Below are 18,947 nucleotides of genomic sequence, written 5' to 3'. Positions count from 1 at the left end.
CAAGTTTTAATTTATCAATGCTCTAACAAATTTGGTATAATATTCATTTTTTTGTTCTATTAATCCTCACCAGAGAATATTTTTTCCACTGATTTTTAGAAAGAGTGGAAGGGAGGGAAGGAGGAGGAGAAAGAAAGAGGAGGAGAGACAAATATCGATGTGAGAGATACACATTGATTGGCTGCCTCCAGCATGTGCCAGGACCGGGCCAGGGATTGAACATGCAACTAGGTATGTGTCCCTTACCAGGAATTGAACCTGTGACCCTTTGGTGCATGGGCCAGCACTCTAATCACTTAGCTATACTGGCCAGGGCAGTACTATAATTTTCTTGAAATAAGTACTATAAGGGTATGTACAATAACATTAGAATAAAAAACATAGGAATCTGGCTATCTACATGTTAAAAAGAGAACGAGTTTGGACTCTTAACACCATATAGAAAAATTAACTCAAAATGCATCAAAGACCTAAATGAAGACACTAAATCTATAAAACTTATAGAATAAAACATAGGTGTAAAGCTGCATGACATTTGATTAGATAATAGTTTCTTAGAAATGACAACCAAAGCACAAGCAATAAAAAGAATCTGACTTAATCAAGATTAAAAACTTTTCTGTATCAAAAGATACCATCAAGAAAGTGAAAAGACAACATGAGAGAAAAATCTATAAATCATATATCTGAAAAGGTTCTTGTATCCAGAATATATAAAAACTCTTATAACTCAACAATAGAAAAACCAAATAACCCAATTAAAAAAATGGGTGAAGGATTTGAACAGACATCTCTCCAAAGAAGATGAAAAGATTCTCAACACCTGTAGTTATTTAGGGACAAGCAAATCAAAATTATAATGAGATAAAACTTCACATTCCAGGATGGCTAGAATCAAAAGCCAGATAATAAGAAGTTTTGGCAAGTAAATGGAGAAATCAGAGCCCTCATACATTGCTGGTAGGAATGTAAAATAGGGCAAACAATTTTCTAGTGGGTATACCCATAAAGTTAAATATAGAATTACCATGTGAGCCAGCAATTCTACTGTTAGGTATATACCCAGAAGAAATAAAAACATATGTCTACACAAAAACTGTATACAAATGTCACAGCATTGATATTCATAATAAACAAAAAATGGAAATAACCCAAATGTCCATCAACTAACAAATGGGTAAATAAAATTATATCCACATAATGGAGTATTTTAAGAATACTAAGGAATGGAGTACTAGTCATGCTACAAACTTGAAATATATAAACCTTGAAAAAAATATGTTAAGTGAAGAAAGCCACACACAATAGGCTACACATTGCATAAACATTTATATCAAATATACATATGTATGTACACTTATAGAAAATATCTAGAATAGGAAAATACATAGAGATAGAAAGTAGATTAGGAGATAGGGTAAAGGAAAATGGAACTGACTGTTAATAGACACAGAGTTTCTTTTTGGGATGATAGAAATGTTCAGGAATTAGTTAGGAGTAGTGAATATGATATATAGTGAATATACTAAAAACCACTGAATTGTACACTTTAAAGTGGTAGATTTTGTTACATAAATTATACCTCAATAAAAAAAGAAAAAACACAGAAACTGTAATTAGTATGTACTTTTAAAATGTAGTTATCCAAATGCCTTTATATTTATTACTCAATATAAATAAAATAATAAAGCAACCATGGTGGAGTGGGGAGGGGACTACAAAGAATATGTAGTAGAAGAGCAGGAACTTTATTATAAAAAAGATCTTATAGGGTTAAAATCTTCAGCAATGAACAAGCAGGGGCCATGCAAAAATTACTTAACATTACTGAGTCTCGGTTTCTTTATCTGTTATTTTGCAGAATTTTATTGAGGCTTAAGTGATATAATCTATGTATCAGCACAGTGTCTAGCAAAGTTCAGGATCAATAATGGTAGTTATTAACAGTGAAATGTTGGATTAAGTACCACTTTGGGAATCTATACAAAATATGGAAAAGGATCATGGAAACAGCTATGGGTTATAAAATGAATTGTCTGTTATTAAGATCCAGTGGTAATTTCCTTGGCTTATAACCTCATATACAATACTAGAGGCTCGGTGCACAAAAATTTGTGCACTCGGGGGGGAGAGGGGGTCCCTCAGCCCATCCCGTGCCCTCTCGCAGTCTGGGACCCCTCAAGAGATAACGACCTGCTGGTTTAGGCCTGCTCCCAGGTGGCAGAGGGCAGGCCCAATCCCTAGGTGCAGCCCCTGGTTGGGCTCAGAGCAGGGCCGATTGGGGAGTTGGGGCGCTGCCCCCTGTCATGCACAGAGAAGGGCGGATTGGGAGGTTGCGATGCCACCCCTGTCACACTCACGGCAGGGTCGATAGGGAAGTTGCGGTGCCACCCCCTATCACACACAGAGCAGGGCCGATGAGGGGGTTGAGGAGCTCCACCCTGTCACTCACAGAGTAGGGCCAATAGGGGAGTTGGGGCACCGCCCCCTGTCACACATAGAGCAGGGCGGATCAGGGGATTGGGGCGCTGCCCCCTGTCATGCACAGAGCAGGGCCCATCAGGGGGGTTGGGGCTCCGTACCCTGTCACACACAGAGCAGGGCTGATCAGGGGGTTGAGGAGCTCCCCCTTGTCACGCACAGAGCAGGGCCCATCAGAGGGTTGGGGAGCTCCTCCCTGTCACGCACAGAGCAGGGCCCATCAGGGGGTTGAGGAGCTCCCCCCTGTCACTCACAGAGTAGGGCTGATAGGGGAGTTGGGGCACTGCCCCCTGTCACACACAGGGCAGGGTGGATCAGGGGGTTGGGGCGCCACCACTGTCACACTCAGGGCAGGGCCGATGGGGAGGTTATGGCTCTACCCCGTCACACACAGAGCAGGGCCCTTGGGGGGGGGGGGTTGGGTCGCCACCCTCTATCACCCACAGAGCAGGGCCAATCTGGGGGTTGGGGCGCTGCACCCTGTCACACACAGAGCAGGGTCGATCAGGGGGTTGGGGCGCCACACCCTGTCACACACAGAGCAGGGCAGATAGGGAGGTTGTGGCCTCGCCCCCTGTCACACACAGAGCCGCAGGCGATCAGGGGGTTTGGGCGCTGCCCCCTGTCACGCTGATCCCGGTGCCGGGAGGCATATTACCCTTTTACTATGTAGAATAGAGGCCTGGTGCACGGGTGGGGGCCGGCTTGTTTGCCCTGAAGGGTGTCCTGGATTAGGGTGGGGGTCCCCACTGGGGTGCCTGGCCAGTCTGGCTGAGGGGCTGAGGGCCGTTTTCAGGCTGGCGGGTGACTGAAGCTTCCAAGCGCTCCTTTTTTTCTTTTTTAAAATTCTGGGCCAGCTTTAGCTCTGAGGCCTCGGCTGCTGAAATCAGGTTTCTGGCCTTTGTTTACCTTCTGTATTTGATACAATGTTGCAGTCCGGCTGGCTGAAGCCCAGCTGACTAAAGCAGGTTTCTGTGGTTTTGTTTAGCTTCTATATTTGCAACATAGTTGCTTAGAGTTGCAGCTGAGAGGCCGGCAAGTCAGGCGGGGAACGTTGGAGTCCGCCGTCACTGGAGCAAGCAAGCCTCCCTGTTCGCTTCACTGCATGGCTGCTGGCCGCCATCTTGGCTGGCAGTTAATTTGCATATCGCCCTGATTAGCCAATGGGAAGGGTAGCGGATGTATGGCTAATTACCATGTTTCTCTTTTATTAGATAGGATGGCTCTTGTCTTCCACCACCAGGTAGCTAGTTTTTAAGATTTATACTCTTCATGGGTTTGTATGCTTCACTTTCCTTCACATCACTGTGAATCATATTTAGTCTAATGTATATCCCCTTTGAATAAGAATGGTTTTTAACAATGCAAAACAGTAGTAACTGCAACACCTAATTTTTCTTAAATTTTCTCAAACACATTTAAAAAAACTAAGTCATAATTAGCAGTAAGAAAACAGAAGAGACTGATTTGTAATATAAACTGTTGCTACTCAAGCCCTGGCCAGTGTGTGCCAGGTGATTGGAGCATCATCCTGTATAGTAAAAGATGGTGGGTTAAATTCCCAGTCAGGGCAAATACCAAACTGCAGGTTCTATCCCTGGTTGGGGAGCATGCAGGATGCAAACAATAGATGTTTCTCTCTCACATGGATGTCCCTCTGTCTTCCCCCTCTTCTGCTCTCTAAAAATCATTAAAACAAAAAACTTGCTACTCAAAAGTATATTCATTAGAATACTGCATGAGTCTCACCTGGGAGTTTGCTAGAAATGTAGAAACCCAATCCAGACGTACAGAATCAATATGCATTAATTGGGCAATAAAAATAAGTTTGAAAAATAGATTGTATCTACTACTTATAGGCTGTATTGCATATTTTAAATTTTGTATTTAGAGTTATATCTTCTTCAGATTTACTAAGCATAAATGACAGGTTCTGCTAACTAACTGCAAGGGAAACAGTGATGAATAAAGCAGATTCAGTTTTTAAGGGATTTACAGTCAAGTAAGGGAGAAAGTCATACAAAAAATTCAAATTGTGCTCAGTTCTGTGAAAGAAACAAATAGATTTCAGTGCTAGAGACTGATAAGGCAAGGTTATGGATGGTTTCTCTGAAAGATATAATCTAAAGGGGAAAAAAAAAGCAGCTTTCCAAGGAAAAGGGAGAAGAGCATTCCTGGTGGAGAGAAAACCATGTGCGGAGGCTCTGAGGCAAGAAAGCTTGGAGGTTCTGAAAAACTGAAGGGGGCTGGTGGGGACAAGAGGGAAATGGCAATTAGAAGCCATAGGGCAGAGCTTTGTCCAGGGCAATGGTTGCAACTAGGGCCAATTTTGGCTCCTAGGGGTCATTTGGCAATTTCTGGAGATATTTTTAGTTGTCACAACTGGTTAAGGTGAAGGGAGGGTTGTAGTAGAGTACTACTTGTATCTAGTGGGTAGAAGGCAGAGATTCTGCTAAACATACTACAACAAAGCCAAGTCATGTTCTCCACAACAAACACTTATCCATCCCAAACATCAAGAGTACTAAGGTGGAGAAATCCTGGTCTGGGAAGGGGTTAGGACTTTATTTTAAATGCAAAGGGAAGTCACTAAAATAGAATAGTCTGATTTATATTTTTAAATGATTATTCTGGCTGCTCCTGGATGATTGGAGGCAAGAATGACAGCAAAAAACCAACTGGGAAGATGATGTTGCACTTGTCTTGACAAGAGGTGATGGTGGATTAGATCTGAGTAGCAGTTAAGAAAAAATAGATCTGGGAAATTTCTAAAAATAAGACTAATATCAAATGATGTGGAGGAATCAAATTTTACCATCTGATTTTCACTTGAGCAAATTAAATGGACAGTGGTACTATATATTGAGATAAAGATGATCGAGAAAAGCAGGTTCCATGATTAGATTTATGTTTTAGAAATGGTATAACTGAGATGTAGGAGGGCATTTAAGTGGAGTTATCAAGAAGCCAGTTAGAAATATAAGTGTGTGGCTCAGAGAAGAGGTTTTGGTGAAGATACAAATTTGAGAGCTCTCAGTATATAGATGGTATTTCAAGCCACAGGAAAAAATAAGAAAACTACTTTGTGTGTAGGGTTGTCTATTCTTCCCAACAATTTATTAACTCCCTTGAAGGCAGAAGTTACGTTTGTCTTACTGTTGTTTTTTTCCTCAATCTCTCAACAGAACCTAGCAACTTGGGTTAGTGGCATGATAGCCTTCAGGATTTAACAATGATGTGATAATTCCTGGGTGCAAATTTTTTAAAGAGCCTAGTCAGCCTAACAGAGGAGAGGACCTCTTGTTTGAATGTGTCCCCACTATATATTGCTACATGATATATGTTACTTATCCTCTTTGATTTTCTGTTTACTCATCTGCCTTGAAGGATGAGCACGAGAATGAAATACTTAGCCTAGTGCTTAGATAACAGAAAATGATTGTGATACTGTTATCATTTTTTGTTTCTTTTATATAATATAATAGCATCTATTATATCAAGCAGAGAAGAGCCAACTCCATAAAACAGGAATATTTTTAATGTCTTACCTACATCTCCATATACTTGTGAAGATTGATATTGTGGCATATACTGTGTTGCCATGTCTCCAGCTCCAGTCACAGGTGAGTACATGTGGCGTGGTGGAGGGGGAATCATGGTTGGGACAGGAATGAAACCTGGCAGAGGAGGATGAGGAGAACGATGTATGACTGTGTGACCACCAGGATGAAACTCTGGTGCTTGAGGAACCACAACAACTCTTCGAACACCATTGTCTTCAATAACCTATAAAATAAACATTAGATCAAAAGTTTCTTCCATAAACTGTAAGCAATTCTTTTGAAATATGTTACTTTAGAGTAAGAATTTTTACACCATTAAAAATTTTAATTTAAAAAATATTACAGAATCAATTTGAAAAGACTTTAAATACATTAAGTATATATGAATTAGCATTGAATATGAAGTAGTTTTTGTTATATAATACAATATAAATCTTAAAACACTAATGAGATTAGCAAAATAATAATATAAACAATGAGCTATGCTATTAGATATTATCCAATGTGTTATGTGCATCTAGTGATGTGGTAAAAATGAAGGGAGATTCAAGGGAATTTTTGGTTTGGACACAATAGGGTCATGAATTATTTTCCTTTACTGTATTATGGGTAGGAGTTGAGGGAAAACAAGACATTGCGAAATAGAAATAGGTAAAAAACTGGATCCAGACTCCTAAAGCTCAACCATATATTGAATTCAGGTACAAAATTCTTATGACCATGACCAGTACAATTTTAATAGCTGAAGATAATTTTAAGGGAGACAAACATCTAATATAACACCACTTAAGAAAAAAATATTTGTGGCTTCAAAGTCTTAGAAATTACACATTTTAAAATAGGGGCTACATTGTGGGAAAGGACCTTTTTTTTTTTTTTTTTTTTTTTTTTTTAAAAATCCTGGAAACAATACTCATTTATTTTGTTTAGAAAACAATGTCCCTGAAACTCAACTTCCTTCATTATAAAGAAAAAAAAGGTATTGGATTAGAATGATGATGCAATTAACATTGGTGTACATTAATTAGGTACATAAATAATTGGAAGCTGAAGAAGAGATGAATGATATACAAAGCAAAGGAAGTGTATACTCTGGCTGTTAAAATAACTCTAATATGAGACAAAAGGAATTGTGGGAAAGGATTTTTTTAAATCATGAATTTTTTTCCCTTTAAACCTCACTGAAGCAGCAAGGACATATAGGAAACATCAAAAGGATATAGGACTTTATCTCAAAAATTGGAATCCCTCTATTAAAATAGGGTCTTTACTCTCTTTAGACTTAATTGGTTACTGTTGAGGTAGAAAAAATGGCTAATAATACCTTTCCTAAGGAAACAAAAAATAATTAAAATGTAAAGTACTAACTTAAAGGAAAATCCAGATATTTTTTCAGGAAAAACAAATTTTATTATGCTTAAAAATAGCAAATTTTATATATAAACATATTATGTGCTTGGTAGATATATTAGAAAACATACTTATTTGGGGGTATAGGTAAGCCTAAAGTAAAAATAAATTACTGCTTTAGAAAGAAGATAGTTACTATTAAATAGTCCATTAAATTCCCCCGCCTCCCCCCCGCCCCCCCCCCCCCCAAGTGTGAGATGACTTGCCTGGAATATAGGTCTAGAAGACCAAATAAATTCACTGTGTTTTTTAAAAAATATACTAGCTCTAGAATTGGAATGCCTTGCTTCCAGCAAAATGGATGCCTCAATATCCCATCTTTCTCCCTAATTAACTCAGTTCTGGATTCAAACTCAGACAAGTGCATATATCTGGACACAAAATTGTATCTGATGCCCTAGCTGAAGAGAATCTGGAAACTGTTCATAGCTTCGTAGCCTCTCACTTACAGAAAGGGGCATTAGAAGAAGTTTAGAATGAATTTTAAGTGGCCAAACCACAGGGTCTGTTACAATATACTGTTATTACCCTTTATCAACTCTCCAACTCACAAATCTCAAATGACCCCATTTCTGATAGGATTAAAGTCCATATCCTTTGACCTGCCATTCAACCTGGCTCTATAACCTATCTTCCTAGCTGTGTCTTTCTTCTACACCAAATCCTGAACCCTTAACTCTAGCTAGGCTGGTATACTTAAAAACCTATCTTCATATATACATTTCTGTATCTTTCCTGTTCACTTTGCTTTTCCTTAATCTAAAACTACATGGATCTATCTCATCTATTCTTCCAAATCTACTTCTAACTTTACCTCCTCTACTCATTTAAAAAACATATCTGTTTATGAATAAAACAAAACACTGATAATTTAGGAGAGAAAAAACATTAGAGTGGTGTCTTTGTGGGGGCTCATACACACAGGGGCAGACAAAGAGAACAACGAAAGTAAATTATTTAGCATGTTGAAAAGTGATAAATACTATGGAAATAAAAGGGTGAATTAGCCTGGCTGGTGTGGTTCAGTTGTTGAGTGTCACCTCATGAACCAGGAGGTCATGGTTAGATTCCTGCCCCACATGCCTGGGTTTAAGGCTTGATCCCCAGAATGGGGTGTGCAGGAGGCAGCAGATGGATGATTTTCTCTCATCACTGATGTTTTTTTTTCTCTCTCCCTCTCCTTTCCTCTCTGAAATCAATAAAAACTTTTTAAAAGGGTGAGTTAGAAGGGGACAAGTCATAGTATAAAATAGAGTGATCAAAATAGGCCTTATTGGCAAAATGAAATTTGAGAACAGACTTGAAGAAACTGAAGGAATTAGCTATGCAGAAATCTGGACGAGTGTTCTGGGTAGAGGGGAGAGTTAAAAAAAAAAGCTAAAGTATGGTAGAAGTGACTGGATCAGCATAAAGGAGGAGGACAAAGGACAGAAGCATATGAGGTCAAAGAGATAGGGAGTGAGGAGAACCCAGGTCAGGTAGGGCTGTATTAGCTATTAAGGACTTAGACTTTAGCATTTACTCTCAGCAAAATGGGGAACCACTACAGAATCTTGGGGGTAAAAATGATAAAAGCCAGTGGTTCCTAGCCAGAGGTGATTTTGCCCCACAGACATTTGGCAGTATCTGGAGATATTTTTGGTTGTCACAATTTGGGGGTGGGGGTACTACTGTCATCCACTGGGTATAGGCCAAATGCCAGGAATGATGCTAATTACCCTATAACACAGAAGACAAACCCCTACAACAAAAAATTACCAGAACTACAATGCCTATAGTGCCAAAACCAAGTGTCGAAACCAAGATGGCGGCATAGGTAAACACCTGAAATTGCTGCCTCACACAACCACTTCAAAAATACAACTAAAAGACAAAACGGACATCATCCAGAACCACAGGAAGGTTGGCTGAGTGGAAATTCTACAACTAGAAGGAAAGAGAAAAGCACACTGAGACTCTGAAGAGGTGCGGAAGTAAAGTACAGAGGTACAGAGGTACAGAGGCTCACGCGGAAAGGGCTGGCAACTGAGGACGTGGTTGTCTTTTTCAATCGGGAGGGAGATTCAAGCTCCCGACGGCCCTGACTCCAGTTCCAGGTGAGTCTCTGGGGACCAGACTCATATGGGGAGAAACTGGACTGTCTGGCAGCGGGCGGAACTCGAGGGCGGCTTTCTCTCAGAGGTGCTTGCAGTGATTACCGCGGGACACTGAGACCCAGGGCCTCTTAGGGCAGGGCTGAGGATCAGCTATAGCTGTTTGCTCCACCCTGTTGATTCCCTGAGACCCCACCCCACCCCAGCTGTGTGCATATGAATGACCTGCTCCTTTGCAATCTAAAATTACCTAACAAACTGCAGCTGGGTCAGAGAGACCCAGATCATCCAAAAGAAGGTCCAAGGCCCCACAGCAGCTTGCACTGCTTCACAGCTGAGCCTCATCTGTGCACCTCCAAACCCCAAACAAGGAAGAGGAATCTGCAGATCTCTCCATAGCTCCTGCTGGGTAGCCTCAGGCAGAGGCTAAATTAGCACCTCCTTAGAGATCCAAGTGCCAGTGTATCCAGTGGTCAGAGTGGGACCATCCAGATTACAACTCCTCAGATCCATAAGGGACACACTCAGGGGGCAGACTCAGTGAGCACCAAAGCCCCACTGAAACAAATCTTGCTCCAGAAGGGTGTCTCCAGCACAGTAGTTCTCCCACTGCAGACACAGCTGATTCTCACAGACAATTGGCCTGGAGGTCAATTCCTCCCAGTGATACCTACAACAATCAAGGCTTAACTACAACAAGACTGTGCACACAGCCCACAAAGGGGTGCACCAAGAGTGTCCACCTGTGGTAATTGGGGAGGCTGAGCTACTGGGCTCTATAGGACACCTAGCGGCCACCCTATCAACACAGGGAAGCCACCCTATCAACACAGGGAAGCAGCCAAAATGTGGAGGCAAAGAAACAGGTCACAAATGACAGAAATGGAGGAAAGCAAACTACTGGATATAGAGTTCAAAACCACGGTTATAAGGTTTTTCAAGAATTTTCTAGAAACCGCCGATAAATTTAGTGAGACCCTCAATAAATCTAGTGAGACCCTCGAGGATATGAAAAAGGACCAAACAGAAATTAAGCATACACTGACTGAAATAAAGAATATTATACCGAGATCCAACAGGAGACTAGAGAATCGCAAGAATCAAGGCAAAGATTTGAAATACGAAGAAGTAAAAAACACCCAACCGGAAAAACAAAAAGAAAAAAGAATCCAAAAATATGTAGATAGTGTACGGAGTCTCTGGGACAACTTCAAGCAAACCAACATCCGAATTATAGGGGTGCCAGAAGGAGAGAGAGAGCAAGATATTGAAAACCTATTTGAAGAAATAATGACAGAAAACTTCCCCTACCTGGTGAAAGAAATAGACTTACAAGTCCAGGATGCGCAGAGAACCCCAAACAAAAGGAATCATCCAAAGAGGACCACACCAAGACACATCATAATTAAAATGCCAAGAGCAAAAGACAAAGAGAGAATCTTAAAAGCAGCAAGAGAAAAAACAGTTAGTTACTACAAGGGAGTACCCATAAGACTGCCAGCTGATTTCTCAACAGAAACTATGCAGGCCAGAAGGGAGTGGCAAGAAATATTCAAAGTGATGAATAGCAAGAACCTACAACCAAGATTACTTTACCCAGCAAAGCTATCATTCAGAATTGAAGGTCAGATAAAGAGCTTCACAGATAAGAAAAAGCTGAAGCATTTCATCACCACCAAACCAGTATTATAGGAAATGCTGAAAGGTATTCTTTAAGAAGAGGAAGAAGAAGAAAAAGGTAAAGATAAAAATTATGACCAACAAGTACATATCTATCAACAAGTGAATCTAAAAATCAAGTGAATAAAAAATCTGATGAACAGAATAAACTGGTGAATATAATAGAATCAGGGGCATAGAAAGTGAGTGGACTGACAATTCTTGGGGGAGAAAGGGGTGTGGGGGGTGCAGGAAGAGACTGGACAAAAATCGTACGCCTATGGATGAGGACGGTGGGGGAGGGGTAAGGGCAGAGGGTGGGGTGGGAACCGGGTGGAGGGGAGCTATGGGGGAAAAAAAGAGGAACAACTGTAATAATCTGAACAAGAAAATTTTAATTAAAAAAAAAAAAGAAATCCTGATATAGTCTTATATTTAATAGGGTTACTCTGGCTGTTGGATTAAGAATAGAATGCAGGGCAAGGGCAAAATCAGGGAAACCATTCAGAAAACTATTGTAGTTATTTAGACAAGATATGGTGGTGACTTGGACCAGGGTGGTAGCAGTGGAGGTGCTATATATATAATCTGCATATATATAAAGGTAAACCACAAAGATTAACTCATGATTCTATAGGAGATGTGAGAAAAGAGTTTATAGAGGACGGTCTTCTACTAACTATGATGGGAAAGGCTGTAGGGTAAGAATAAATTATTTGGGAAAACAGATTTGGAGTTTTTGGTTTGGATGAGTTTGGTTAAGTTTATGAAACATCTAAGTGAAAATTTGGAGTAGGCAGCTAGATATAGTAGTTTGCAGTTCTGGAACGATTGGGAAAGGACAACCAAGTGAGGTGGGAAGAAAATTAAGAGAGTATGCTGCTGACAGGTCAAGATGAAGACTAAGAACTGATCACTGGATTTAGCAATGTGGAAGTCATTGTGACCTTGATGAGAGCAGTTTTGGTGTAATCATAGGGGCAAAGCCTGACTGGTGTGGGTTTAAGAGAGAAAATGGGGGAGGAGAATTAAAGAACTAATAGCACAATTTTGGAAAGTTTTGCTGCAGAGGGAAATATGGAAATTGGCTGGTGGCTGATAGTAGTGCAATCAAGAAACTTTAAAATTTGTTGTTTTTATTGAGAGCAATTACAACATGCTGACATACTAATAAAAATGATCCATTAGAAAGGAAGAAATTGATGATGTAGAAAAGAGAAAAGAAAAATGCTAAAAATGCTAGAGCAGTGGTCAGCAAACCATGGCTCGCGAGCCACATGTGGCTCTTTGGCCCCCTGAGTGTGGCTCTTCCACAAAATACCACGTGCGGGTGTGCACGTACAGTACGATGGTAACTTCGTGGCCCATGCGCAGAAGTTGGTTTTCGGCCTGGGTGAGTCTATTTTGAAGAAGTGACATTAGAAGAAGTGGGGGTTATTGGTAGATCGGGGCGACAGGAGACGCGGCGCAGGGTCAACCTCGGTGAACGTACCTCAATCAGATCGAAGACGTTTTTAGCAAAGGCCAGTTTAGGAGTGCCCTAATTAAGTTAATAACAATGTACCTACCTATATAGTTTCAGCTTAAAAAATTTGGCTCTCAAAAGAAATTTCAATCGTTGTACTGTTGATATTTGGCTCTGTTGACTAATGAGTTTGCTGACCACTGTGCTAGCTTAATGTCCTTGAACAGGCAAAAGGGCACAGGATCCAGGATCCCAGTAGGGGCATTGAGCCTAAGAGTGTGTGGCACGAGATGACAAGGTAAAGCACGTAATTCTAGATGCTCATAGAGATGTGGAGCTAGGAGACTATGGATGGTTTCTTTAGATTGCTCTCCATGAACCCTTTCCTGGGCAGCACAATCTAACTGATGTCTCTCTCCTATCATTTCTATTGCATTTGTTTTGTATCACTTGTTAGGTATAACACTGTAGTATTCGTTAATTTTACAGATGTATATGTCTTACTCTATAACTTAACTCTAAGTTCTTCAAGGGACATGTATTAACTATTTAACCCTCATAACAATGCTACTAAGAGGTACTATTATCATCTCTATTTTTTAGATGGGTTAACAGGCACAGAAATGTTAAATAACTTGCTAAGGTTACATAGTATTTAAACTCAGGCAATTTGGCTTCAATGTTCTTATCCACTTTATGGGTATAGCATCCACAAGTACTTGGTCTTCTAGCTTTCTGTTTTGTTTTTTGAAATTTCCCAACACAGATGAGTTCTCACTGGTGAAAAAGGAAATGGCTAAACTGCTTATGAAATTAAAACCATTTTTTCTGGACAGACGTTTTCCGCTCAGCTGATTGCTACAGCCAGTCGGCCTGGTGGTCAAATCCCTCTAGTGTTAACTACAACAATTAAGGCTTGGCTAGAACAAGACTGCGCACAGAGACCACAAGGGGGTGCACCAAGAAAGCATAAAAGATGCGGAGACAAAAAAACATGACAGAAATGGAGGATATGGAGCTAAGAATCGCAATTTTGAGGGCTTGCCATAAATTTGTGCAGAGCCTCACGAAAACTAATGAGACCCTCGATGCTACGATAAAGAAATTAGAAAGTAAGCATACATGGACTGAAATAAAGAATATTATACCCAATAGCAGACCAGAGGAGCTCAAGAATCAAACCAAAGATCCGACAAAAAACACCCAATTGGAAAAGCAAAATGAAAAAAGAATCCGAAAATGTGAAGATAGTGTAAGGAGCCTCTGGGACAGCTTTAAGCGGACTAATATCAGAATTATTGGAGTGCCAGAAGATGAGAGACAGCAAGATATTGAAAACCTATTTCAAGAAATAATGGCAGAAAACTTCCCCCACCTGGAGAAAGAAATGGACTTACAGGTTCAAGAAGCGCAGAGAACCCCAAACAAAAGGAATCCAAAGAGGACCACACCAAGACACATCATCATTAAAATGCCAAGAGCAAAAAGACAAAGAGAAAATCTTAAAAGCAGCAAGAGAAAGAAACTCAGTTACCTACAAGGGAATACCCATACGACTGTCAGCTGATTTCTCAACAGAAACTTTGCAGGCCAGAAGGGAATGGCAGGAAATATTCAAAGTGCTGAATACCAAGAACCTACAACCAAGATTACTTTATCCAGCAAAGCTATCATTCAGAATTGAAGGTCAGATAAAGAGCTTCACAGATAAGGAAAAGCTAAAGGAGTTCACCACCGCCAAACCAGTATTATATGAAATGCTGAAAGGTATCCTTTAAGAAGAGGAAGAAGAAGAAAAAGGTAAAGATACAAACTATGAACAACAAATATGCATCTATCAACAAATGAATCTAAGAATCAAGTGAATAAATAACCTGATATACAGAATGAACTGGTGATTATAATAGAATCAGGGACATAGATAGGGAATGGACTGACTATTCTTGGGGGGAAAAGGGGTGTGGGAGATGCGGGAAGTGACTGGACAAAAATCATGCACCTATGGATGAACACAGTGGGTGGGGAGTGAGGGTGGAGGGTGGGGTGGGAGCTGGAAGGAGGGGAGTTATGGGGGGAAAAAAGAGGAACAAATGTAATAATCTGAACAATAAAGATTTAAAAAAAAAACACAAAAAACCATTTTTTCTGCTGAAAAAGAACATTTAAAGTACAAAGACAAGCTAAGGGGGAGGGAGAATGGGGAGTTATTATTATTTGTTGTTAATCCTCACCCAAGGATATCCCCCCCCCCACCTTTTTTTAAGAGAGTGTAGAAAGAAGGGGGTGGGGTGGAGAGATAGAAATAGAAACATCAACGGGATAGAGACATCAATTGGGCCCAGGGATCAAATCTGCAACCCAGGTAGGTGCCCTTGACTGGGATTCAAAACTGCGACCCTTTGGTGCATGGGCCGACACTCTAACCATTGAGAAACACCAGCCAGGGCAGGAGTTATTGTTTAATAGATATAGTTTCAGCTTTGCAAGATGAAACGATGATAGTGATAGTACAACAGTGTGAAAGTACTTAATGCCACTGAACTATACATTTAAAATGTTTATGGTAAATTTTTTGTTATATGTATTTTACCACAATTAAAAATAACAAAAAGCTAAGATGTTGAGGGAAAAAAGGGGCAAGATGAGGACTAAGTGAGTGTGGAAACCTCAAAACTATCTGCTAAGTCAGGGGTCCTCAAACTTTTTAAACAGGGGGCCAGTTCACTGTCTCTCAGACCGCTGGAGGGCTGGACTATAGTTTAAAAAAAAACTATGAACAAATTCCTATGCACACTGCACATATCTTATTTTGAAGTAAAAAAACAAAATGGGAACAAATACAATATTTGTATTTGCATGTGGCCCGCGGGCCGTAGTTTGAGGACCCCTGTGCTAAGTCCTCCAGCTGCTGAGAAATGGCCAACCATGTAGACAATTAATTTTATATCACCAGGGTACACTGATGATTAAAATAAAATCAACAAGTTGTAAAAAGGAAAAAAAAAGATAAAATATAATCCAAATTAATTTATGTAAATAAAAATTAAAACAAAGACAATGAAATATAAATCAAATGGGGATATCACAGTAACCACATATGCCACCTAATTTCTAATTAGGAAAAGCCCTGTTTTCTTTTCTTGAACATAGACATAACTGAGAGGGGCTGCAGAGAAAGGTGTTTTTGTTTACTGATATTTTATACTGTGTATGTGTCTTCTTCACCATACTATACAGTCCATGAGAAATTTATTTTATTTATCATTTTTTCCTGGTGTAGTACACTCAGCACCTGCTCAAAAATTTTTTTGTTGAGTGAATGATAATGAAAAGAAACAAATGTCTTCTATTAGTTTTACTAGAATGCTACATCCCACCCCCCCCCTAAGAACACCAAGTCCTAGCTGGTTTGGCTCAGTGGATAGAACATTGGGCCTATGGAATAAAGGGTCCCAGGTTCGATTCCAGTAAAGGGCACATGCCTGGGTTGTGGGGGGCATGCAGGAGGCAGACAATCAATGATTCTATCTTATCATTGATGTTTCTATCTCTTTCCCTCTCCCTTCCTCTCTGAAATCAATAAAAATGTAAGAAAAAAAAAGGAACGCCAAGCTAACAGGGATCTGTGATTTCTTCAATTCTCAAAAATTTTGCTTCCCTTCTACTCTATGGCCTTACCCTGAATCCAAACTATTCCTACTTCAAGCTATTCAACAATATAGATATTTCTGACCATTCATTCAACAGATCTTTATTTTACCTATCTACACACACACACACACACACACACACACACACACACACACCATACTTTTTCTCTATAGCTCTAACTATAAGTCGTCATCCTATTTAAACCTCTATATCCCCCTATTTTCCAATTTCTTATCCTACCCATCTTTTTTGGCTGTTTTCTACAGGAGAGACAGAGAAGACTGAGCTCAGACTGGTTTGGAGAATCTTTGGAAAATTTAATGACCTCCATTGATGCATGCTGACATAAAGGTCAAGTGCAGCTCAAAATCATAATCTGAAACTTCACCTGATTTGATACAGGCCCTCTCCCTGCGTTATGAGATCTACCCCTCCCTGTTGAGTACCCTTTCATACCATAACTATCCACAGTCCATAAAAAACAGGGAGCCATTACAAGAAAGGCAGGAGAGAACTTTGGATGTTACCTTTCAGGAGTCCCATTCAGGTGGTCTATATTCATCCCTAAAATACCAAGTGTTATGCTTTTAGTGCCTATAAGTCAGTATTATTTGCCAGTAAGTTAAGCTCCTTTGACTCCTGTCACCTTTTGCTTTCTGTCATTAACTGCTTTGTGTTTGAGTTTTACAGTTTGTGTTTCCCCATTTAATATCTTAGTTCATTCAGTTGGCACACATTTCTGCCTCTATGCAGTATGTTAAACTCTCACAAACTTTCCTTTCTTATGTGTTGAACTACAATAATAAAGCTCATTAAGGTCACGTCTAAAATTATGTTTGCAATTAGAAAAAGGGCTAAAGAAAAATATACTAAGTGTTTACAGAAAGTATTTCTGGATTACAATATTCAATGTAATTTTTTTCTCTACCTTTTTATATATTTCCCAAGTTTTTCTACATAACAATGATCAGAAAAGTAGTTTAAAATGTACAACTATATTTGTTATTTATCACAAAATAGATTTTAATTGCCTTATTTACAAAATTAATATTCCTTTTTATTTAAGCTGCTGGTGAACAATTTCATTTTGCTTTATGCATATCATTTTTAATTAGCTTTAGGTCTCCCTATTATATTGAACAGTAGTGTTATGGTAAACAAAATTTTTTTTAATTAATAATTTTTTAAAAATTGTGATCCATTTTTCTGATTTGATAATAAAAATTATGTGTATTACTAAAAAACTAAGTCACGATTCCCATTATTGTTGAGTAGAATGCTACAGTATCATAGGAGTAAGGTGCAAAGATTATAAAATAAACAATACTGTAGAACTCCTGGGTAAGAATATAAAGGCTGTCTAACATAACTGGCAATTTTAATAGCAGGTCTGGACTGTGCAAATTCTGCAAATGAGAAATATAAAACCATTTACTCCCAAAGCTACCCAATGTATGACATCCTGACTGTCTCATGTTAATGAGTTAAAATATATGCAAGAGTTAATGAATTCATTTTTGAAGTGGTTCTCAACTTAATAGGGACATGCCATTAGGACAAATATCACAAATTTGAAGGTTGTTATACCCTAGGTAAATCATGATTTCTTCATAAGTTTCTTCTATTAAGTACTTTGATTAAATTTTGATCTTAATCTTAAATTAAGATTGATTTATCTCTGGGACTTTTAATTTTTCTTCTCTAATATACTTAATATACTCTTAGGTGTATGTATGCCACATTATTTCCTCAGTGATAGAGCTAAAAAGTCCCAACACTGGATTTTTATTTTATACCAGAGGCCCAGTGCACGAAATCTGTACATGGGGGAGGGGGGCCTCAGCCCAGCCTACACCCTCTCCAATTTGGTACCCCTCAGGGGATGTCCGATCGGGCCTAAACCAGCAGCTGGACATCCTCTCACAATCCGGGACTGCTGCTCCTAACTGCTCACCTGCCTGCCTGCCTGATGGCCCCTAACTGCCCCCACTGCTAGCCTGATCACCCCTAACCGCCTCTGCCTGCCGGACTGATCGCCCCTAATTGCCCCCACTGCCAGCCTGGTCACCCCCTACTGTCCCCCCCGCCCCCCCGCTGGCCAGGTCACCCCCAATTGCCCCCCCTGCTGGCCTGGTCACCCCTAACTGCCCCCCCCCCCCCCCGCTGGCCTGGTCGCCGCCAACTGCCCCCCCTCCTGCCCCCCCCCCCCGCCCCCCCCCCCGCCTGGCAGCCCCTCATGGTCACCCCTGCCAGCCTGGTTGCCTCACGCAGCCTGCTGTTCAGTCATTTGGTCGTCCCTCACTAACCCCCTGCCAGTCTTGTCGCCCCGTGCAGCCTGCTGTTCAGTCATTACTGTGAAGGTGTCCTGACCAATTTGCATATTACCCTTTTATTGGTATAGATGTTTCTATTGATTTCAGAGAGGAAGGGAGGGAGAGAGAGAAATATCAATGATGAGAGAGAATCATTGTTTGGTGGCTTCCGGCACACACCCTACTGGGGGATCAAGCCCATAACCTGGACATGTGCCTGGAGGGGAATCAAACTGTGACCTCCTGGTTCACGGGCCGATGATCAACCACTGAGCCACACTGGCCAGCCACTGGATTTTTATTTTTGTAGTCC

The 18,947-nt window shown here is 40.3% G+C and overlaps 1 protein-coding gene across 4 annotated transcripts in view; it reads right to left on the bottom strand.

Moving 5' to 3' along the window:
- FNDC3A (fibronectin type III domain containing 3A) overlaps positions 1–18,947 on the bottom strand; it is a 202,616-nt gene that overhangs the window by 64,167 nt on the left and 119,502 nt on the right. For all 4 annotated transcript variants that reach the window (XM_070409066.1, XM_070409064.1, XM_070409065.1 and 1 more), the window contains one exon: positions 6,030–6,267. In XM_070409066.1, coding sequence (XP_070265167.1) covers positions 6,030–6,267 — 238 coding nt within the window. The remainder of the gene's footprint in view (positions 1–6,029; positions 6,268–18,947) is intronic.

Source organism: Myotis yumanensis, unplaced genomic scaffold (genome assembly GCF_028538775.1).
Source record: "Myotis yumanensis isolate MYYU_CA2020_CCGP unplaced genomic scaffold, mMyoYum1.0.hap1 SCAF_3, whole genome shotgun sequence".
Taxonomy (NCBI): domain Eukaryota; kingdom Metazoa; phylum Chordata; class Mammalia; order Chiroptera; family Vespertilionidae; genus Myotis; species Myotis yumanensis.
This window is presented reverse-complemented; position numbering and strand designations above follow the sequence as displayed.